Source organism: Athene noctua, chromosome 3 (genome assembly GCF_965140245.1).
Source record: "Athene noctua chromosome 3, bAthNoc1.hap1.1, whole genome shotgun sequence".
NCBI classification, from domain to species: Eukaryota; Metazoa; Chordata; class Aves; order Strigiformes; family Strigidae; genus Athene; species Athene noctua.
The window spans coordinates 30,064,415-30,086,818 of NC_134039.1; the positions used below are offsets into that span (position 1 = coordinate 30,064,415).

At 47.1% G+C, this 22,404-nt stretch overlaps 1 protein-coding gene across 2 annotated transcripts; it reads left to right on the forward strand.

The window, feature by feature from the left end:
* Positions 1-835: 835 nt before the first annotated feature.
* On the forward strand, positions 836-21,993 carry GTPBP1 (GTP binding protein 1). 2 transcript variants are annotated; one of them, XM_074902501.1, is made up of 13 exons: positions 836-1,037; positions 6,556-6,667; positions 10,778-10,958; positions 12,005-12,353; positions 12,805-12,928; positions 14,804-14,918; positions 15,378-15,522; positions 15,665-15,847; positions 16,523-16,658; positions 17,230-17,408; positions 17,916-18,113; positions 19,239-19,280; positions 19,718-21,993. In XM_074902501.1, exons 1-13 carry the CDS (start codon positions 843-845, stop codon positions 19,808-19,810), a joined length of 2,052 nt encoding a protein of 683 aa, XP_074758602.1. In that variant the 5' UTR covers positions 836-842; the 3' UTR covers positions 19,811-21,993. The 2 variants fall into 2 exon arrangements, with proteins under 2 accessions (XP_074758602.1, XP_074758603.1); XM_074902502.1 differs by lacking the exon at positions 19,239-19,280.
* The last annotated feature ends 411 nt before the right edge of the window (positions 21,994-22,404 follow it).

Genomic DNA, 22,404 nt, shown 5'->3' on the forward strand with positions numbered 1-22,404 from the left:
TGCCCGCCGCTTCGGGGTCACCTGCCGTCCCGCAGAGCCCCTCAGCGGGCAAGATTTTCTCCTGGGCGCCGGCATCCTGCCGGCGGCCCCCGCGGGCCTGACCCTCACGGGCTGGGCACGGTGAGCAGACGGGCGGCGGAGGGGCTTTCTGTCAGGAGCCGAGGACTGGAGGAGACGGCACGGCCGTTCCCGTTTGTACGGCGGGCCCCTTTGCCGACTCCAGGGGTCGGCGGCTCCCTGAGCGCCGTGAGAGCTGCCGGCACGCCGGGCCCCCGCCACCCGTCGCTTCAGGAGAGCGCCCGGCCGGGACAGCCGGACCCGCGGTTTGAAGCGACACCCGGAGCGCTCGCTCCCCGTCCTACTGGCTTACACAACTGTCCGTGAAAAATGCTTTCTTTTTCATTGGCTAGCCCAAGAGTAGCCCGCCCACCAGGGCGGGTCCTGCCCATCTGTGGCGGCGGCTTAGTCCCACCCAGTTGCTCGGGTTGTCTTATCCGATTGGCCTTTAGGGTTGTTTGTCACGAGGGCCAGCTCTCCTATTGGGTAGGCGGCACAGGACACGTCTAGCGGGCTCTGTTGTGTGTATATATAGAAAACAAGTCGAGCTGGCAGTAGTTCTCCCATTGGCTTCGCGCGCTTTACGGAGGCGTGGCCCTCCCTCATAAATAACAATGAACCCGCCCGCTGTTATCATGGCTACAGGCTAATCGCCTCCTTTTCTCCGCCGGTGATTGGCTGGCACCGCCTTGGTGGACTGGGGGCGGGGCCGCCGCGCCTCCTGGAGCGGAGGGGCGGGCGCGGGGAGGGGAGGTGGGTGGGGAAGGAGGGCTGGGGCAGGGAAGATGGCGGCGGCGGCGGAGCGGAGCCGTTCCCCAATGGGGAGCTCCCCGGTGCCGGCCTGTATGTTTGCCCCGGAGCCCGGCTCCCCAGGCGGGGGACCTCGCGTAGCAGCGGCCGCATGTCCTCTCCGCGCCGCCTTCGACGCCGAGGACGGTGAGGCGCTCAACGGCGAGCCCGAGATCGACCTCACCAGTAAGGTAGGCCCGGCGGGGGGGCGGGTGGCGGCGAGCACCATCACCTCACCAAACCCCGCGCTGCCCTCTCCGCTGGCGGTTGCCTTGCCCATGGGGCTGCTCCGCGGGGCAGCCCGAGAGCCAGGGCCAGCCCTTCCGCTCGCCGCTCCTCTCCCCTCACCTCAGGAGAGCGAGGAACTGGGGGGCCCGTCTGCCTCCGCCGGGGTGAGGGTGTCACCGCGGGGCTTCCTTGCGGGCTGGAGTTGCATCCCGGGGGCTCCCCCTCGTCCCGGCATCACCCGGCCGGGCTCGGAGGGCTGGGCGACAGAGCCCGCCGTGCCTTGGGGAGGCGGCCGGGAGGAGCGCAGTAAAGTTGACCTATGAAGAGCTGAGAGCGAGCTGTGCCCTGGCCGGGAAAGGAGGGTGCTGGCAGGCTTGTCTGCCCTGCTCCTTCCCCTCCTCGGTTCCCCGGGGAAGCGCCTGCAGCGGGTGTTGCATCCTCTCAGCAAGAGCAGGGTTTGAAGTTGACAGCTGATTTAACGTCTCACTAACGTTTTTCCTCTGTGCTGGTTCTCTGTAGTTAATCTTTGCTGCCAGTCATACTAGTTCCTGGGGCTTTTTCACAATCTTGAAAGCAGGTCAGAGCTTGTAACTTCTGAGCACAAGGGCTCAGCTACAAAGGGTGTCTTGCTCTTGCAAACCAGGTTACGTCAACACAAAAAGGTTTGTTCACCTTACACAGTTCCTTGCTAGGATGCAAGTGACAAAATTGTGTGGTCGTCTTATTTCTGTTAGATTCCATTCTCACTTCCATCTTGCAGGAAAGTACATTGTAGTAATATGTGCATGCCAGAGTCCACCACCACAGGCTGCATTAGCAGCCTTTCCACACCATCTTCTGTTTTTTCCCAGTTAGCTGATAAACTGTATACCTTTTGCTGCCAAGGGTTTGCTGTATTGTCATGCTATCTCACACTCTAAAAGTCTCCTGAAAACTTGATTTGGTCCACTTGTAACTGTGTGATCCAGAAGTCAGCACAGCTGGTGCTTCCTCCTGTTTTTCTGCTATCCCTCCTCTTCATGCTTCCAACTGGAGTTGTTCCCAAGTTCTGGATTTTCTTGCCCTCTGTGGAGAAATGGAGAGAAGAGGAACTGTGGTGTGTGGATGTGGAAACATTTGTTTTTGAGGGGGTGACCAGATATTTTACAACGTGGTACTATATTAAAACCAATGTTATGAAGATGTCCTATAAGATAGTAAAGGACAGAAATCAAACATGCGGTATCTGTCGAGCCACCTGTTCGTGCCTTAATGAGCTGGACAAGATTTTGATACAGGATGCCAGTATCGATCTGTGCTTTGTCTTGGATGTGGCTGATGTGGAAGAGGGCCCAGGAGGATGCCGAAGGCTGTGTCACTGCTTCTTGACAGCCAAGAACATGACCAAAACTCTGATGAATGTGTTTTCAGCCTGTCTTCCATTCATAGAAATCTGCAGGCACTATGAAGATGATAGGTAAGCATTTTTTTCACCTTTATTATAAGTTAATTTTCTGTACAGCAGTGTACACCTGCTGTCTTTTCCCTAGACCTTTTTATTCATCCCCATCTTGGATGATAGCTAAGATGGAGCTCTGCCCCATCTCTCCAAGTTAGTCTCCTGCGATGTGCTCAAAACAGGGATCCCATATGGTGAGAATGCAGTAACTAACCTGCCCTCCGAACCCCCCATCTTTTCTGTCTTCCCAGTTGAACTGCTGCCCTCCAATTCCAGCTTAAAATGGTGATACCCACTGCAGTCAGTTTGTTTGCTGGTTGCTGCTTCTGTCCTGGTCTGACCCACACCCTCGTGGTGTTACATACTTTTCTCCCAGTCCTCCCCCAGTGTGTTCATTGTAATGTGTGCTCTTTTTAGAGAGGAACACTTTGGGATTCAGTTATTGAGTGCACCTTGTCAGCTGGGCAAGCAAACAGTTCCATTCATCAGCACAAATTCATTATCATGGCCATCTTAATGGGTGTTTGTTTTCCCTTCAGCACTAACACAATGCAGTAGTAATCATCTTTCAGGTCAAAACAATATTGCACCAGGCTATTAGTGAAGCTGATACTTACATTAGGTCTATGTTGACAACAGATCATTAATAGCACTTGAATTATGTATGTCCACATGAAACAGAAAGCAAAATATGACATTACAGAAGGTGCTTTTCCCCTGACTTCCCTATGTCAGGCTGTGTTATTCCAATAAAGAGCAGCACTATGTACCACGTAGTATTTGGTTTGGCCTTAATCTTTATAGTCTGCCTCATGGATATGGGATGCTGCTTTTGTAAGGACTGCCTGTAGTAGTGCTGATATAACCTGAGCTCAGTCTCACCAGTGTCTTGAAATTGCTGTTAATTAATATGGGCTCTTGCTTGCTGTTGGACAGTACAGAATGGCATAGTCCAACTTGTCCTCTTGGAGTAAGCTCACAGAGCTGTAGCTGTTGCTCAGCTCTGGTGTATATTAATCCCAAAACTGATCAGAGGAAAGGGAGGAGAAGCCACCTCTCCCCAGAGATAGGGAAGGAACTTTAAAAATGGCATCTCAAACTTGTGAGATATATTTCCTTCTGCGGTCATGAGAATAAAGCAATAACTGGTTGTTACTTTTTTGCTCTATAGGAAATCTGAGGTTGCTAGACCCACATGGCTCCTACTGTTAACTGCTCAATGCCTGGCAAAGTGGAAGGAACAAAACGAAAAATTTTTGATTTTGTGAAAACCTATGGAAACAGGAATATGTAGTGCAAGCATGGAGGGGATTGCTCAAAGGTGAAGAGCAAAAAAAGTAGAGAGGCCAAGATGGAGGGCCTCTCTCCGACCAAGGAGATGGCAAAGGACAGGCTCCTTCTGTCCAGGAAGCTAGCTAAAGAGATCTTCAAAACAGCAAGTAAAGTCTTGCAGTGACCTAGGAAACTGCAGAACTGGCTGGGGGCTGCGAGCTGCAGAAACAGCTGTTAGTAATACTGAACGGCATTGAAAGGTGTGATCCATGAAAGCTGTATTTGTTCTACACACCCTTCTCTTGACGTCCCACTATATCAGCTGTAAGCTTCATCAGCCCCAGGGTAGGCTTTGGGGGCAGGCTACCACTGGAACACCCTTCGGGAGCACCTTTGCATGGCAGTGGAAGCTCAGGGTGGGGTAACAGTGTTTTGAGCTGATGTGTGTGTGTGTGTGGGTACCATGCTGTTTGAGCTCCCAGCCATCCTGCCTGGCACCATGAAGAAAGGCTACAGCAAGCTGCTCAGGTGAAACATCCCCTTTAGACAATACCCTGCCCACTCACACTGCTGAAGCATTTGAACTCATAGAAGAATGAAGCTGGTGATGAGACTTGAAGAAACTGAAGTTAGCATGCCTGTACACTGGTGGCCTCTGTTATTTTATTGATCTTTATGTGTATGACAGGCTACTTAATAGATCTTCCTGAGTCCCTGTCCAGTGCTGGCACCCTAGCCTAAACAGTGAGCCTGTCTGCTGTGCTTCCAGGAATTCCTGAAAGTGCTTGTTGGGTGAAACAAGGCCTACACGTCAACACAGTCTTCCATTCCTGTCCTGATCAAGCCTCTGAACAGCTGCTGATTTCCCTCTCAATACATTTATATCCTATGGTCTCCTTTAAGAAGAAAACAAAACTGAAAGAACAACTCATAAAGGCAAAAGTCAGTCTTTTGGAGCATGAAACAGAGAGACTGTGTGGCCTTCCAATGGGAGTGCTTTGCTACTCTTTGCATACTGTGCCAAGTAGTTAAAAGGCTTAGGTAGGGCATGTGTCTAAAAGAGGCACATGAAGGTGATTGTCTCTCTTGCCAGGCCCTTGAAGATGCATACATGTTCTGTGTGACCCTTAGCATTCAAGGAAAGTGTTGCTTTGGCTGCCTTAAACCTTTTAACCAGCACTTGCTGCCTATGCTTCAGATTTCTAGATGCATGCATTGCTCTAGTTTTGCTTAGGTGGTATTTGTGTGGTTTTGGATTCCCTTACGCTTTACATTTTTAATAAAGGGCTTTATCAACTATGTAGTAGTAGTAGGTGGTAAAGGTAGTTCTTTCTTGAGTGCACATAGTGTTAGCTGTGCTAGCAGTCACGCTGTGTTAGAGAATGTTGGGCAGGCTTGAAGGTGTAACTGTTGTGAACTGCTGTAAACCATATATTTTGGGTAAATCTAGCACAGGTTTCAGACTGGCCTTAGTGTGTAGCGAAGGGAGGTACATCTTTCTGGGCATGATTTTGGAATGTGTGTGTGGACAGCTAGTGGAAGTATGGATTTCACTGTCTGTTATAGTGTGGTACAGGCATGCTACTCATAGGCCTATCAGTAGGTGATACCCTTTACAACTCTTACTAAAAGTGCCTTTTTAACAGAAACGGGTATCTCAATCACAACAGCTGTTGAGCCACTGTACCAGGATGCTTGACCACCAACAGATTTGTAACTGTGGAGGGAGCCAGCAAGCAGGTAGCCAATTGGTCCTCAATGGGTGATGAAGGTCTCCTTGGTTTGCCACTGCCATGGCACCACTGTGGCCATTCTGTGCGAGTGTCCTCACCAGTACTGTATGAGCGAAACAGGTTTTTGCCAGAAAGTTCTACACCATTCTGTTCTAAGAAAAATCCTTCCTGAAGCACTGTCTTGTCCTCCTTTTCCTCTTTGTTTCTGTCTACTTTTTCCTTCTCTTGATACCTCTGCAGGGAAGGGCAAAGGAAGTTGTGGTTGTTGGAATAACTGCAGTCAAACCTTGTTGGTAACACAGCTGCTGGCTTGCAAAACTGCAGCTCTCTGCTGGTGAAATGTCCATATATATGCTCGTACAAACTGCCTTGTATGTCTGCCTCTCAGCACTGTAGCATAAAGTACCTAAAGTTTTGTTAGGAGTTTGAAAATAATGCTTATTCATGTTCTCTCCTTCCCCTCTGCCCCCTCAGAAAACAAAAGGGGAGATCAAGTATGTGAAAGGCTTATGAGATGCTCTAGGTTTTGGTGCCTAGGTGTGCTCTGCCGTGAGGTCTGGCTGGCTTCCTCTGGCTGTCCTGATGCTTTGAGGGAGCAGCAGCACTGTGCAGCAGAGACTGTGGAGTACCCAGCTAAGGAGTTTCTTTAGAGAAAATATCTCCTCCCCTTTTTGTTTTCCTTGCACAGAAACATGTATTACACAGAAGTAGAAGTGGGAGGTCACTTAAATGTGGTTTTAAACATTGGTTACTTCAAAATGAGATGTTATGTATTCTTACTTGCTTTGAAGTATCTCTTCCAACATAAATTAACTCTGAGCTCAGACAAATAACCTTGTGTAGTGTCACAAGAAAATAGCTGTCAGTGAAGATGGTTTAATAAAAAAAAAAATCCAAAACCAAACCACCAGAAAGTGGTCCTTGAAAAAAAGCCCTTCTCTTTCAATAAAACACATGGATTGATTGTCCTTGTAACTGAAACTGGCTTTGAAATTGTTTGTTTGACATCTGCAAATGGATATTTAATCTTTTTTCCAGCTGGTGATGGTGAGTCCAACTTCAGAGCAGTATGACAGTTTGCTCCAGCAGATGTCAGAGAGAATTGATGAGGGATGTGGGGAGACTATTTATGTCATTGGGCAAGGATCAGGTGAGTATAGCTTCCTCAGAAAAACCACAAAAACATTAAAATGATAAGAAAAAGCTAGTTCATCTAACTGGACTGCTGCTGAAGCTAGTACTTCTCCGGAATAACTTGGAAACCATGAAGTACAGCATAACGTGTGGGACAGATTGATTTATCCCTGCCAGCAACTGTCTTATGTAATGGAGCTAAGCATATTTTTTGTATAAAATGAGACAAGTATTATAAAACTATTATTTTGGAAATAAGGCATAAATTTTCTGGGCACACCAGGAAAAGAGGAAGGATTTTAAATTATAGTAGCAGTTTTAGTACAGACATCCTCAATGTCTGGTGGAGGTCTTGTTCTGTCTGGTTTTGTTTACTTCTCCATTGTAAATAACAATATTTTCACCCCACAGGAATGTATTTAAGATATATCAGATAGCCAAAATATATGCTGCTGACTTTCTCTGTTAATGTGTGTCTGTACTATGGAGAGAAAGGTTTCCATTTTCTCAGCATGAGGCCTTTATTGTCGTATTAACTTGGGTGTGGCTGCAGTAGTGTTAGATTTTAGCAGTCAGCATGGGTTACCTTTTTGTTCTTTTTCACACTTTGAATATTTGCACCTGATGCTGGTAAAATAATATTGAACGTGGCCTTGCTTTGAAATTGAATTTTATTTTCTGAATGCAAAAAAATTGTCTATGGCTATCATAAGGCTAATGGCATGTTTCAAATATATTGGATATCAAGTTGTTATGATCAGACATTCTACTAGTGACTATGTTTGAGGAAGAATACATAAACCAGGTCGTCAGTGCCAGGGTTGGATGAAATAATGAGGGGAAAGCTACCTCTGAACTTTTTGGATTTTCTTGGTGTCTTGTGAAGCAGCTGACATAGAAGAGAGGTCAGGATTAGATGGCCATGCAGCCAATATCCTGGGGATAATGCTCTTGCCTCCAAGTGAACTTCCCACATGTAGTTGGTGTTTGGGATAACCATATCTGCAGCAGAGATCTAGCTAGTCAGGCTAGTAACTGCTTTTTCTTCTAGGATACCCTGTGAGGATGTTAACTGCTGGTTGTTGCAATGATGTGCTTAGAAGTAGGCATTCGTTTCTTAAAATATGAGCGAAAACTTCTGACTTCATTTTGGGTTGCTGCATAGTCAAGGGAGGTGGGGATCTTTTCTGTAAATTGGAAACAATAGCCAGCAGGAAAAAATCGTGATATCCCTGTGAAGTGCCCTTCTCGTTCAGTCAGTGTCTATGATTTTGATCATCCTGGATATCCAACTCCGATGACTGAGAAGTGAGTGAAGACTGCCAGGAAGCTCACTGCTTCATCAGTAGTGACCCTTCCCTTTCTCCTTCTCTCTTACCCTCTCCTCTCCTCCACATCACATTCCCCTTCTATGACCCAAGACCCCAGCACTGGTGCTTTTTGTTTTCCCCACCACCTCAGCAGCTTCTCAGCCAGGTTATGAGCTAGTCTGGAAATCACCCAGCAGCTCTACTTGTTGTAGAGCTGTGCAGTAGTTAAAATGCTGATTAGTTCGTGCACACTGCAGTTACTGCTTACCAGCTGATGAGTCAGCCATGCATATGAATGTGCACACAGCAATAGCTTTGGTCATCCAGGTACTGTGTGGCTCTCCACCTTTGTTTGTTGTTTTTTTTACCCACAGAGGAGATTCTGGCCTGAAATCTGTGCAGCTTCTCTGCACCTGGGTTAGGAGAGAAACTGAGAGCTGTGGTTGGCCCCTGGCTTGCTCTGACTGTCAGCTCTTTGCCTGGGTGGGCTGTTCAGAGGCAGCAGTGCCTCCTTGTTTTTTTCTGGACTCATATGCTGTCAGCATTTCTTTCAAGTGCCAGAATGAAGGCAGTGAGACATGCCAAAAACATTGTTTTAATTGGAGTATGTGGGGGCTAAAGAAATTGCTATGCAGACCAGACTTGCAGAAAATGTGCATTTGGGATGTGGTTTTATAAATAAAATAAGCTGATTGTTTAAATTGGTCCCACATTCACTGGTTAATTGTGGTGCTATTTCAGTCAGAGCTTTTCTTTTGTTAGTGCTTCTCCCTTTATAGCAATCACAGAATCATCTAGGTTAGAAAAGACCTTGAAGATCATCCAGTCCAACCATTAACCTCGCACTGACCGTTCCCAACTACACCAGATCCCTCAGCACTATGTCAGCCTGACTCCTCCAGGGATGGGGATTCCACCACCTCCCTGGGCAGCCCATTCCAACGCCCAACAACCCGTTCTGTAAAGAAATGCTTCCTAATATTCAGTCTAAACCTTCCCTGGTGCAACTTGAGGCCATTCCCTCTTCTCCTATCGCTTGGTTAAAAACACTCATCCCCAGCTCTCTGCAACCTCCTTTCAGGTAGCTGATGAGGTCTCCCCTCAGCCTCCTCTTCTCCAGACTAAACAATCCAAGTTCCCTCAGCCGCTCCTCTTACAGCCTGTGCTCCAGACCCTGCACCAGCTCCGTTGCCCTTCTCTGGACATGCTCGAGTCATTCAATGTCCTTTTTGGAGTGATGGGCCCAAAACTGAACACAGGAATTGAGGTGTGGCCTCACCAATGCTGAGTACAGGGGTAAGATCCCTTCCCTGTCCCTGCTGGCCACGCTATTGCTGACACAAGCCAGGATGCCATTGGCCTTCTTGGCCACCTGGGCACACTGCTGGCTCCTGTTCAGCCGGCTGTCAATCAGCACCCCCAGGTCCCTCTCTGACTGGCAGCTCTCCAGCCACTCCTCCCCAAGCCTGTAGCGCTGCTGGGGGTTGTTGTGGCCCAAGGGCAGCCCCCGGCATTTGGCCTTATTGAAACTCCTGCAGTTGGCCTCAGCCCATGGCTCCAGCCTGTCCAGGTCTCTCTGCAGAGCCTCCCTACCCTCGAGCAGATCAACACTCCCACCCAACTGGGTGTCATCTGCAAACTGACTGAGGGTGCACTCGATCCCCTCATCCAGATCATCAATAAAGATGTTAAACAGGAGTGGCCCCAACACCGAGCCCTGGGGGACACCACTCGTGACCGGCTGCCAACCGGATTTAACTCCATTCACCACAACTCTTTGGGCCCGGCCATCCAGCCAGGTTTTTATCCAGCAAAGCGTGTGCCCATCCAAGCCACGAGCAGCCAGTTTCACCAGGAGAATGCTGTGGGAAACGGTGTCAAAGGCCTTACTAAAGTCAAGGTAGACAACATCCACAGCCTTTCCCTCATCAAATAAGCAGGTCGCCCTGTCGTAGAAGGAGATCAGGTTTGTCAAGCAGGACCTGCCTTTCATAAACCCCTGCTGACTGGGCCTGACCATCTGGTTGTCCCGCATGTGTTGTGTGATGGCACTCAGGATGAGCTGCTCCATCAGTTTCCCTGGCACCGAAGTCAAGCTGACAGGCCTGTAATTTCCTGGATCATCCTTCTGACCCTTCTTATATGTGGGTGTCACATTGGCCAATTTCCAATCAGTTGGGACCTCCCCGGTCAGCCAGGACTGCTGGTAAATGATGGAAAGCGGCTTGGCGAGCACCCCAGCCAGCTCCTTCAGCACCCTCGGGTGTATCCCATCTGGTCCCTTAGACGTGTGTATGTCTGTGTGATGCAGCAGGTCATGGACTATCTCCTCCTGGAATGTGTGTGTGGGGGTCATTCTCCCAGTCCCTGCCTTCTGGCTGAGGAGGCTGAATTCCCTCAGTACAACTAGTCTTGTCATTAAAGACTGAGGCAAAGAAGACATTAGCACCTCAGCCTTTTCCTCATCACTTGTTACTGCCAGAGGAGATACTTTGTCTGACTGAAGGAAATTGCACACATGTGAAGTAAGGGACTTAGAAATGTGTTTTACCAATCCCTAAGTATTTGCTTGTAGAAACTGTGAAGAAAACTCCTCTAGATGAAAGATGGTGGTTTTCTAGTATCTTTTAAGACTTAGAGTGAAGACCGTCCTTTTTTATTTTGGGCAAAGGGTGCTTGTTCTGTTTACATGGCTGACATCTCCAGTCCACATATAAATCCTGGGTGGTGTGGAAGTCCCAGGCAGAATGACATCGGCGCTGGCCGTTGCAAGGTGGTGCTCACTGACTGTCCTTTGTCTCCTCACATCATACTAGATGGGACTGAATATGGTCTGAGTGAGGCAGACATGGAAGCGTCCTATGCCACGTTGAAGAGTATGGCAGAGCAGATTGAGGCAGATGTGATCCTCCTACGGGAGCACCAGGAGGCAGGGGGCAAGGTGCGCGACTACCTCGTTCGGAAACGAGTGGGTGACAACGACTTCCTGGAGGTCAGGTGAGAAGCTGGGTGGGGACAGGGTTAGTTAGCAGCTCAGCTGCATTTTTACCCTGTGAGCAGTCCATGATGCTGAACCAGCAACGCTGATTCGAGTCTGGGTGTTGTAGCTACCCAATAAAGGGAACTGAGCTTGACCACTCCTTGTTAATGAAATTGCCTTTTTGTTGTTGCTGTCCCTTTTGTGAACAAACTGTTTGTGGAGGTTTGCCTGTGTTTAGCTGAGGGCTGTTGCTGTCTGGGTGATAGGGATCTTTTGTGGACTAGAATCCCAGTAGGGAGTCACATGTGCACGTGTCTCTGTGTGTACATGTATGCACGTGGCTGGAATACAATACTTTTGACTAGGGCTTCAGTTCTATTCCAAGACTCTGATCATCCAAGTCACCTTTTAATGCACATATAATAGCTTGTGTAACATGAGAGTCTGCCCAGACCTGGATGGAATGGATTTCCAACATCTGCCAACAGCTGTAATAGCCACCTTCCTCAGAAACAAGGAAGGAGATTGGTGTTAGGAGAGGGCTTTCCCCTAAAACGTTTCATTTTTGTTTGAGCTTTTTCTTTTCTGGGAACGCCAATTTAAGTTTCTATGCTTTCCCTAGCACCTGGGGCTATTGCAACATGAAGAATATTAGAAAGGCAGAGGTATTCTAAACTAAGTTGGGATTTAGCCTTTCTTTTGAATTGCCACAGTGTATATGTTGGATTGCAGAGGCTAGGGGTTGGAGGAGAGATATTCTGTATGGCATCAGACAATGCTGGGCTTAGCTGACTGTGTTCTGCACATCAGTGACATGTTTTCACTGTCTTCCACATCCCAGTCCCCAGTCTGGGATCTCCTCTGTTAACTAATAACTGTGAAAGAATCTGTGCTGTGCTTGTGAAGGTCTAACATTTTTGAAACTTTATTTGGAGGTTAGGGAGAAAAAACTTACTTATTTGCAGGAGCAGTGGTGTTTGTTTTGTTGGGGTTTTTTTTTGATTGCTTGTTTGTTTCTTCAGGTATCAGATTTCACCAGGTTCCTTTTTCCTTTCCCCTCCAGGGTAGCAGTGGTTGGCAATGTGGATGCAGGAAAGAGCACATTGCTAGGTGTGTTGACACATGGCGAACTAGACAATGGCCGAGGCTTTGCTCGGCAAAAGCTCTTCCGCCATAAGCATGAGATTGAGTCAGGTCGCACCAGCAGCGTGGGCAATGACATTCTGGGCTTCGACAGTGAGGGCAACGTGGTGAACAAGCCTGACAGCCATGGTGGCAGCTTGGAATGGACAAAGATCTGTGAGAAATCCACGAAGGTCATTACTTTCATTGACCTGGCTGGTCATGAAAAGTACCTGAAAACCACCGTCTTTGGCATGACTGGCCATTTACCTGACTTCTGCATGCTTATGGTAGGTAGCAAGAAAGATGTACACTACCAGCAGGAGCAGGGCTATTCAGAGCTTTAACAGCCTAAACTTCTTTCCTATTGCAAAGTCCCTGTGGGGTTGTGGAGGGAGGCAGCATCTCCCAGAGGTAGAGAGCAGTAGCCATTGTGGATATTTAGCCAGGGCTCTAAGGCAAGTGCCTCAGGACTGTCAGTCTCAGACAGGCCCAAGATGTATGGTTCCTGAAAATGGAAAGATTCCAAAACCCAGAACACCTTGCTAAAATTGAGGAGCAATGAGCCCTTAGCCAGTGTCCAACAGCATTTGAAATGAGCTGGGTCTGCTCATACAGTCCCAATGATGCATCTTCAAACCTAAACATGGCCTACTGCATGTCTGACACAAGACCTTCTCTGTAACCCAGCTCACTGCAGGAAGAACATTTGCATCACTGTATCTTGTATCCCTGGTGTAGGTTGGCAGTAATGCTGGGATAGTTGGAATGACCAAGGAGCACTTGGGCCTGGCGCTTGCACTTAATGTTCCTGTCTTTGTTGTGGTGACCAAGATTGACATGTGCCCTGCCAACATCCTGCAAGGTGAGTCCTACAAGCGCTATCCAGGGCTATTTCTTACCTCTGTATGTGCTGTTGTCCTCTGCTTGGGTTGAGGAATTACTGCTGGAGGAAAGCTGCTTTATCTAGTTTTGACTTCATCTTAAACACCTTCCAGAAATCTATCCTTTTCCCCTGCCCATTTTGCAGGCAGTTCAGTCGATGTCACTATTACAAAATTATCTGAGTTTGGGGACTCAGCTGGGCAACCCAAGGGTTTTGCTTAATTAAGTTCTAAGGGGAGAAGCATAGAGTGGGTGTTATGCCTTTTCTTTCTCTCTGGGGGGAGAGTCTGAAAGTCTGGAAGTTCTCTTGAAAGCTGCTTTCCTCCTTGCCCACAGTTTGGATGTGTTCTTCAGCTGTGATTAAACTTGTTCTCCAGCAGCTGTTAAGTGAAAGCGCAGATGCTTTTTACACCCTGCTCACCTGGGCACTTCTCAGATATGCGGGCATAACTACAGCAGCTCCTTCCTCTGTCTGAACAACTGACCAACACTTAATAAATCATGGTTCAAATCAGCTGTTTATGTGGGCTATGGTAGCAGGACTAGACTAGACACAAGCAGGAATGGCAGTGAGCAGTAGGGACTAGTGACCTTTTTTGCTCAGCAGCAGTTTAAGCAGCACCTCTAACCCAAGCAGTGTCCCTTTAACTTATGCTTGACATTTTTCAGGCTGTGACTAACTCTCACCTTTTAAAATTCATTTGTTTCATTCAGGAACATGCTATGTTTAATTCAAGGAATGCTTTTTTTGATAATCAGGAATGTGAATGCTCCTGGTACTGTCTGTGGTTAGTTCATTATTGTAAAAATCCTAAATATGTTTCATGTAAACAGACACGTGATCAGAAGATAATCTGAATGTCTCTATAATAGATGTTTGGCAAATAAATGTAAGGCCCAACCATAAGACAGTAATTGGGAAGGAAGGAGAACATTTGGCTTGGTGTGAGGAGAGAAGAGCTGCTCTTGGGAGAAGCCACTCATGTGTCATGTTCTGTTTAAATTAAATAGACACAATATTTGGCTCAAGTGTATCTGTAAAGAGCAGATGGCATGATTTAGATGTTTGTGTTTCTGTATCCAAAACATTACTTTCCCATAGGCAATCATTTGTTCACAAAACCATCTAATTGGATGACAATTGTAGAATATAAATGATTCGATCTTTTAAGCTCTTCCTAGCCTTTTTTTTTTTTTCATTTATTGTGAGGTACTTTGCAGGACGCTGATGCTAGTGCATCAGGTAATGTCCCTGCTGGCTGATAGTTACGAGTCTTAGAAAAATAAATTAAAAAGAGACAAAAGATCAAGGTTAGGAGCCATGAGATTTGTCCCTAGATATTTATTTCTGGATCTGGTCCACCTACACTGTCCTAGTCTGTGATGGTGATCTTTACCTCTTTCATGCTTCTCTAACCTTCTAGGGCAGGTTGATCGCCAGGGAAGGTGTGTTGAGGTTGGTTTGGTCCAAACTGATTTCTCATTCACATATTCTCAAATATTTAAATGAAAAATCCTTTATAGGAAGAGGAAATACCTTGTAAGTGCTCAAAGCTACTTAATAGACAGCTGTAAAATGTCTAGTTCACAGCATTGCATTTGCAGATGCAAAAATGTATGTCTGTTCATGTACGGTGTTGCTTGGCAGCAGGCTAGCTGGCATGAAGTCGAAGATGGAATGGCTCCTAAGTCCCACCTGGGCTGCAGCAAACTCAGTCTCACTCACGCACCTTTAGCCATCTTCTCCTGTCTATTTGTGGCAAGAGCATCAGTCTCCCTTTGGGGAGAGACCCCACAAAAGCGATTTGTAAAGACAGGAGATGCTGCCCTAACAATATTCATTTCACCCTTTAAGAAACCCTGAAGCTGTTACAGCGACTGCTGAAGTCCCCAGGGTGCAGGAAGATTCCCGTGCTGGTACAGAGCAAGGATGATGTCATTGTAACAGCCTCCAACTTCAGCTCAGAGAGGTAACGGGAGTAGAGGAGAGTTGTTTCTCTTTCAATCCTACTTGGAGACTGGGTGAGAAGATTCAGAAAGAGAGTCCCATTGTCTAGATGTGTGAAGGTTGCATCTGCCATGTGGTGTGTTGATTCCATAAGAATGTGTTGATTCTGAGATTGACCTGCTTGTGTTCCCCTCTCAGACAGAAATGAGAGGCTGCTTCTGGGCAGTCTGCAGAAGATGGCAGGGTATTCGGCTTCCTTCAATCCTAGAACCTTACACCTATTCCTGAATGCCATTAGAAGGCAGAGGCAATGTTGCAGGTTTTCAAACATGGGGTGTTGTGCATCTGACTGCTTGAAGAAGGCTCTCCCTTCCTAGCACTGTGTATTGAATTCAGTCCCAAGATTTTGGATGTCTCCCTACATGTGGAATTCCAGGCACAGAGGTGAACTAACTCCATTTTCATCAATTTTCCTTTATAGGATGTGCCCAATTTTCCAGATTTCAAATGTCACCGGGGAGAACCTAGATTTGCTGAAGATGTTTCTTAATCTCTTGTCTCCACGGACCAGTTACAGGGAAGAAGAGCCAGCAGAATTCCAGATAGATGATACTTACTCTGTCCCGGTAAGGGGCCTGGTATTTGGAAGAATTTTCTGCTTCCTCTTTCAGGTTGAAGAAGGCATGTTCCCTAGAGAGATGAGTTCTAGAGCTCTTCTGCTAGCATGGTCAAGTAACCCCAATTACTGTTCTTTCTTTTTTGGCATAGGGTGTAGGAACAGTTGTGTCTGGGACAACACTGAGAGGCCTGATCAAGCTAAATGACACCCTGCTGCTGGGGCCAGATCCCCTTGGCAACTTCCTACCGATTGCTGTCAAGTCCATCCACCGCAAGAGAATGCCCGTCAAAGAAGTGCGGGGAGGCCAGACTGCCTCCTTTGCTTTGAAAAAGGTGAGGTGATCTGCTCTAGACTCCCAGAACAGGAACTGCTCTCCTAATTTTAGAGTGCTCTTAGAGTTAGTTCAGCTGGAATGAGGAATAGTGTTAGAGATGTGTAACAAAGCAGAGAAAAGTCTCGTCTTGTGCTTCAACTGCATTGGTGGCCTAGGCAGGGTATTTACACTGTTCTTCTCAACTTATAGGACTAGCTGCGTGATTTGGGGTTTAAAAATAAGCAAAATTTGATGTGACTCCTCTGGCGAAAGGTTTCTGTCAATAGAAGCTACACTGATTTTAAGAGGATATAGCTATACCAATTTTCATGTGTTCAGTCTTAAAATTTTGTGTTAACAGGTGTTATGCTTTTGGAGAGATCATCTGCTTGGGTAATGTGCACCCAGAATGTATGTTTTGCTTTTAAAGGATCAATGAGTTAAAACTTTTGTGTCAGTGTCCAGCATTCCCAGCACTATAGCTAAAGCTTCCTTAGAAACTTCAGCTGAACTTAATTTTTGCAGCCTTTACATAACATCGTACATAGTGCTAGACAGCTCTGGCTTTGCCTTTTGGTGAGCACAAGTTAATATCTGTGAAATCCCTTAGGATCCTTCTGGATGCAGTCAGCCAGAGAAGCAAATTTCTTCCCTGGAGACTCATGCTAAGGTTTTTTGTGTCTCTGCTTTTCAGATCAAGCGTTCTTCCATCCGGAAAGGCATGGTAATGGTGTCACCCCGCCTGAATCCACAAGCATCGTGGGAGTTTGAAGCAGAGATTCTGGTGCTCCATCACCCCACCACCATCAGCCCACGATATCAGGCCATGGGTATGTGTCTCTGTGTTGTCTTATCTTTGTTTCCCAGTGGTAACATATCAGCTCTAGCCTGAGATAATTTTTCTCCCAGTGGCTCTGTCAGCCTAAATATAAGCCGTAGTTCCTGGTTTGACCTTTCTCAATACATTAGAGAGAGGGGAGGGAGCTGACAGTGGAGAGTGGTGAAGGCTGTAAGTAAAAAGGAGATGTGTGACTCCAAATGTACTTGGAGCCTGCCTGAGCTAGATCTCCATGCTGCACAGATTCTTCAGCTTCAAATGCTGAGAGACTCATTTTAGGTCCTGCCCTCTAGCCTGGCTGCTTGGCATGTAGGATTCTGTTGAGGATGCTTCAGGAAAGTCTCTGTTTGAAGGCAACTGTTCTAGCTTATATATGTTTTCTTTTTGAGGACTGAACAAACGCAGCCGTGTGACCTATATAGCCTTTGGTACACAGTAGATTTTTACATTCCAAACTCAGTGCTGTTAGCTGTATAGTAGCAAGAGCTGCCTTAGATGTCTGGCTGAAGCTTATGTCACTAATAGCACTGGCTGTTGAAAGCCTTTGTGCATTACATTCGCAGTGCATTGTGGCAGCATCCGTCAGACAGCCACAATTCTCAGCATGGACAAAGACTGCCTGCGGACGGGGGACAAAGCCACCGTGCACTTTCGCTTCATCAAAACCCCGGAATATTTGCATATAGACCAGCGTCTGGTCTTCCGTGAAGGCCGCACCAAAGCTGTGGGTACCATCACTAAGGTAAAGGCTGAAGAGTCTGACTACCTTTTGCCCATTAGCTACTTCTGGCACTGAGAAGCCAGCAGGAGAATCTGGTTAGCTCTGGAAAACTGAGGGAAGAGGGCATCCTTTGATCACAAACATGGGTTGTAGATGACCAATGTACTTTGTCATGTGGTGGGTCTTAGGTAGTGTGAATGAGGGAATGTGAAAGTGGGGGGTGAGTCACAGCAGGGTGAGTCACATGCCTCGGGTTCCTATAGCTTGGTCTTTTTCTGACAGCTTGTAACTGGTCCCTTTGAGTCATATCAAGGAGGGCAAAGTGTCACCTCAGCCAAGTGGCCCTTTCTACCCTGTAAGCGTTCCTGAGGGCTAGATTTCTTTGAACAGCTGTTGCTGCATTCGTCTCCCAATGACTATTGGTATCAGTTCTCTCAAAGCTTTTTATTAAAAAGCAGCATTGAACCTTGCCATATTGGCCTAGCTATTTTTAACGCTGATTTTGGCCTCTCCCTTTGTAATTTGCAGTTACTTCAGACCACCAATAACTCACCAATGAACTCCAAGCCACAGCAGATCAAGATGCAGTCAACCAAGAAGGGAGCTGTTACAAAACGAGAGGATGGTGTTCCCCCAGCTGGGACAGCAGCTGGAGGCCCACTAGCTGGGGACGAGGCCCCCTCAACAGCTGTAGCGCCACTGACACCTACTGCTCTGCAACCATTGGTAAGTGAGGAAAATATAATGCCTGTCCTAGCTGTTTGCATCCTGGTTTAGTCTGTTGGAGGAGGGACACTGTAAAGCACAAGCATTATCCCCTCATACTCTTGAACTTACCTTGGGATTCAATGTGTAACAGAAACAAATGGAAATATAGGTCGTCTTACAGCAGAAATCAGAATTCTCTGATCACTGGATGACTTCTCATGACTGATGTGTCAGCAGCCTACAGCTTAGGGTCCTGGGACAATTCAGGTTAGACCTGGGGAAGTGTTTAGTCTGACCTCCTGCTCTAAGTAGGATTAGCTGTGAGGTCAGACCAGGTACTCAGGGTTTTGTCCAGTCATGTCTTGAAAACCTCCAAGGAGGAGGACTGCACAACCTCCCTCGGCAACCTGTTTCACTGCTTGTCTGTGCTCACAGTGAGAGAGCATCTCCATATACCCAGGAGCTGAACTAGTGAAGCCTCTAACAATCGGTCACAGAATGGGTCTGTGCTGTCTGAGAGGCAGAACATCCTTATGCCAGAGAAATTACAGCCTAAGTAGTAGTATCAGTATCGTTTGCCCTGTCAAGGAGGGAGGATGGAGATGTCCAAGGAGAAGGAAAGGCTTATCTCTTTCTAGAGAAATTTGTCCAGGTTGTTTTGTTGGTTAGGACTTCTCAGCTCAGCTTGTCCAAGAATGATACCTAGCCTTCCTGGTCTGAAAGGAATGGAAACTCAATTTGAACTGCAGGCTTTGGGAGCTATTTATCAGCTTCATTACTGGTAGAAGTAAGGTTTTCTCCTTTTAGTGTACTTAACCTAGTAAGTGAAAAGGTTCAGGAACTGACTCTGTCAAGAGACCCCCTCTTTAATTTTAGCTGTCTTGGTTACCATTGGTCAAATCTCACCCTCTTGAGCCAGGTTGGCTGCTGGAAGAGGGCCGTCCCTCTGACAGGGGTTCTCTCCCTTTGCATATGCCCGCGGCTTCTTACCGATCTCCCATCTCCTCCTTGTCTTCTTGTAGCGTCACTGTGATTGTAAGTAGTGCTCCCAGCTTGCTCTTTGTTTTGTTTCTCCCCCTGAGAGTTTGTGTTGCTTTTGTTCTTGCTTACCTCTGCCTCTCTCTCCTTGCTGCTTCCCCTCAGCCTGCGCTGGATGAAGAGCCCCACATCCGTGAGGGCAATAAGGTATTTGGCTGCTTTAAAAAATAAGGGTGGGCTTGCTGGCCTGAGAGTGGGAACAGAGTCAGGTTAGCAAGAGAGCCCTGGTAGGGGGACGGGGGGCTCTCCTGTTCTGCACAAAGCCAGGGGAGCCTGAGACCTCGATTTCCTGGATGTCGAACCCCATGGCATCTGCTGACTCTCATGGGAGTGAAGCATTCAGAAAATTGGGAAATCAGATCCTGCTCAGCTTGAAGGGCTGAACGTCATGATGTATCTGTCTCTCCTCCTTCCTTCATGATGTGTGTGTCTGCTTTATCTCTTTCCTGCAGTGGTAGGAAGCTGATCAGTCACAACTGCCCTCCTGCTGTCTGAACATGTGTGTGATCCATTTGAACTCCTGCTGTGTTGATACTCTGGTTCAGAGGTTACCGCACACTAAAGTGTAACTTCTTGTTTTTCAGTCAAAAGCTGGAGGAGGAGGCCGGCGACGTGGGGGTCAGCGCCATAAAGTGAAATCTCAGGGAGCCTGTGTGACTCCTGCCAGTGGCTGCTGAATTTCTTACTCCTCCTCTGAGGAATTCCTCCCCTTTCCTTCATTTCTTATCCAAAAGATCCAGCGCAGCTTAAACCAAAACCCATCCCAGCTGATTGGCTGCAGAATTGTCCCTCCTCCCTGAAGGAAGCGATGGAGAGGAGCATAATTTATAAGCTAATGAAGGTGATAAAACACACGGAACTGAGTAACTGACACCTTCCTCCTCCCCCTATCGACACATTTTTGTACATCATGGGCTTAGTTTTTATTCTTATTAGTTTTTATTATATTCTGTGTGCATGAAGATGAGAGTCTGGATAGAACTGCGAGGAGCCAGTTAGCTGCCTCCCTCCTCCCTCACCCCATTCTGTCTGCAGGACTTGCTGCTCTCCTCCTATGTGCTGTCTCAGATCCAGGAGTTATCTGATGTCTGAAATTTCAGACTTGCAAAGGTTAAAACACATTGCTTAGGATGGCTCCATAGGGCATTGTTTCCTCACCACTGTGGCTCTGTGCCAAATATGTTTCTGTATGCTCTCCATCTTTCTTAAACTATTGGGTTTAATTTAATGTTGTAGTGGCTGAAGTTTGAAGGAGATGGTAAGAAAGTTTATTAGTTGGAGATCTAAGAGGGAAACAAATAGGAAAGCAGTTCTTGATGTTAAGGAATCCTATACTAAATAGCCTTCTCAAATACATTGATAGCACTTAAGTTTTTAATTAGAGACAGAATGAAATGGGCAGTCATTTGCCTATCCAGTTCCCCTTCCCATCATGCTGCTTTTCCTATTGTTTGTTCAGTGCACACTGGAGCAAATCTAACCTGCCTCTCAAGGCTGCAGCAACTCAATTGACAGTATTAAGAACATAGTGCAGGAACACTCAGTCCATCCCTTGAGCCAGAGAAAGCCTTCTCACCTTGACGGACAGAGATCACAGGTGGTAATATACCTTTGGAACAGAGACACCAGGCAAACAAGACCTTTTGATTCTATTTACCCACAAGATTTCTCCAAATCATCTGGAACTCACTGGCCAAACTTTGCCATGGCAGAGATAGGATTTGTCATCTTCCCTCTTGGCTGAAGAGGGCAATGATGAGTTGGTACCAGATCTTAAAAAGTGCTTTCAGTTTTGGAAGTATGTGGTAATTTTTATGACTTTAATTTTTTTTTAAGCTTGTATTTTTTTTAATGACAAATAGTGGCCTCTCCAGGAAGGCCCTGCAAGGACAGTCTATGAATTAACTTTATACGTTTTTTAACCCTGGGTTGTGCAAGTGATCAATTCCCTACTTATTTTGATCTCTTTTTCTTCTAACTCTGCCTCTTTGCTAGGCTCTGTGAGGACAGGTGTTATCCTTTGCTGGCTTGTGGTGAGCTGTGGGATCATGGTAGCATTTTGAGAGAGAAGGTGGCATCCTCAGCAAATCGTTGCTCTCCCCAGCAGGTGTTGTCAGCCTCAGTTTCTTTGAGGGCTTCCTCCTCCAGTGAAGGACTTCTATTTTAATTAGAGGGAAACTGAAGAGTTTGTGTCCCTCCTTAGCAAGTTGTTCCTGTTTCTCACTCTGTGGCACCTGTGTGGAGTTCATTCCAGTTCACCTTGCAATTTGAAGTAGGCTTTCAAGCCAGCTGAGCAACAGCAGGCTTGAGGAGGGGGGACAGCATGTCTCCCAGTGCCAGCACCAGCACTACAAAAGCATTAAGCAGCACAGGAGAGGTGAGGAATGTGGTTTCAAGATGGGGTACTTTGCCTTAGAGACTGCAATGGCATGAGTGTGGGTGGAAAGGGGAGGTCAGACAGTCCTTTCCAAGCCATGTGCCTAAATACCAGCACTCTCCTGGTGAGGGAGGAACTATAGGCGGCTACAACACTAATAGCACCCGCATTGTGAAGGGGTGTGAAGTGTGGCTAAGCAGGGCACAAGGGCCTGGTTGGTTTGCCTTCAGGCCCTGTCACAGTATCAAACTGTATCTGATTTCACTGCCCTCTGCTTCTAAGGGGAGCAGGGAGCTGCAGGCGGTTTTCTCTTTCTCCATTCCTTGTGCTCCAAATGAAGGAGACTGCTGAAGCTGGAAGAGGGTTTACTTCAGTTCATGCAAAGGAGGTGGTGTGATCTCTCTTTTGTGACCAGCATTCAAAGATCACTCAGGCTGGTGTGATCTATAAAATAAATTTTAAAAAAGTTTGTTCCAAGTTAAAGTATGTCCTGTTGCTTTTTGTCCCGGAACACCAGTGCTTGCTGCTTTAATGCCAAAAGCCAGACCAAGTGGGTTTGCCTGGCACCGTGCCCCTTTGCTGGTTACGAGAAGCAGCTGCATCTGTAGTGATGTCAGGGGAGGGCATGCCATGCCCCAGGACAGGTGCTGCTGAGCCTCTGCAGATACCTGACTTTTGTTCTGCCTATGATATGGTGCTTCTTGGCAGCAGAGTGGTGTGAGCTATGCTGTGCAACATGCATGTGTGTGTGAAGAGCTGCTCTAGCAAGTCAGTTGGGGCCAGCTCTGCCAGAGACACTGCTAGAGGATGCAGTTTTAGCACAGCACTTCCACTGCCTGTATAAGCTCTGGGCTTTTGCTAGGACTTGCACTTCACCTGTCTGTAAATACAGTG

Coding starts and splice junctions, on each gene's coding strand:
- GTPBP1 (XM_074902501.1), top strand. CDS start 843: ATGGCGGCGGCGGCGGAGCGGAGCCGTTCCCCAATGGGGAGCTCCCCG. Junction 1,038..6,555: donor AGATCGACCTCACCAGTAAG/GTAGGCCCGGCG, acceptor TCTTTTTTCCAG/CTGGTGATGGTGAGTCCAAC. Junction 17,409..17,915: donor CTGTGGGTACCATCACTAAG/GTAAAGGCTGAA, acceptor TGTAATTTGCAG/TTACTTCAGACCACCAATAA.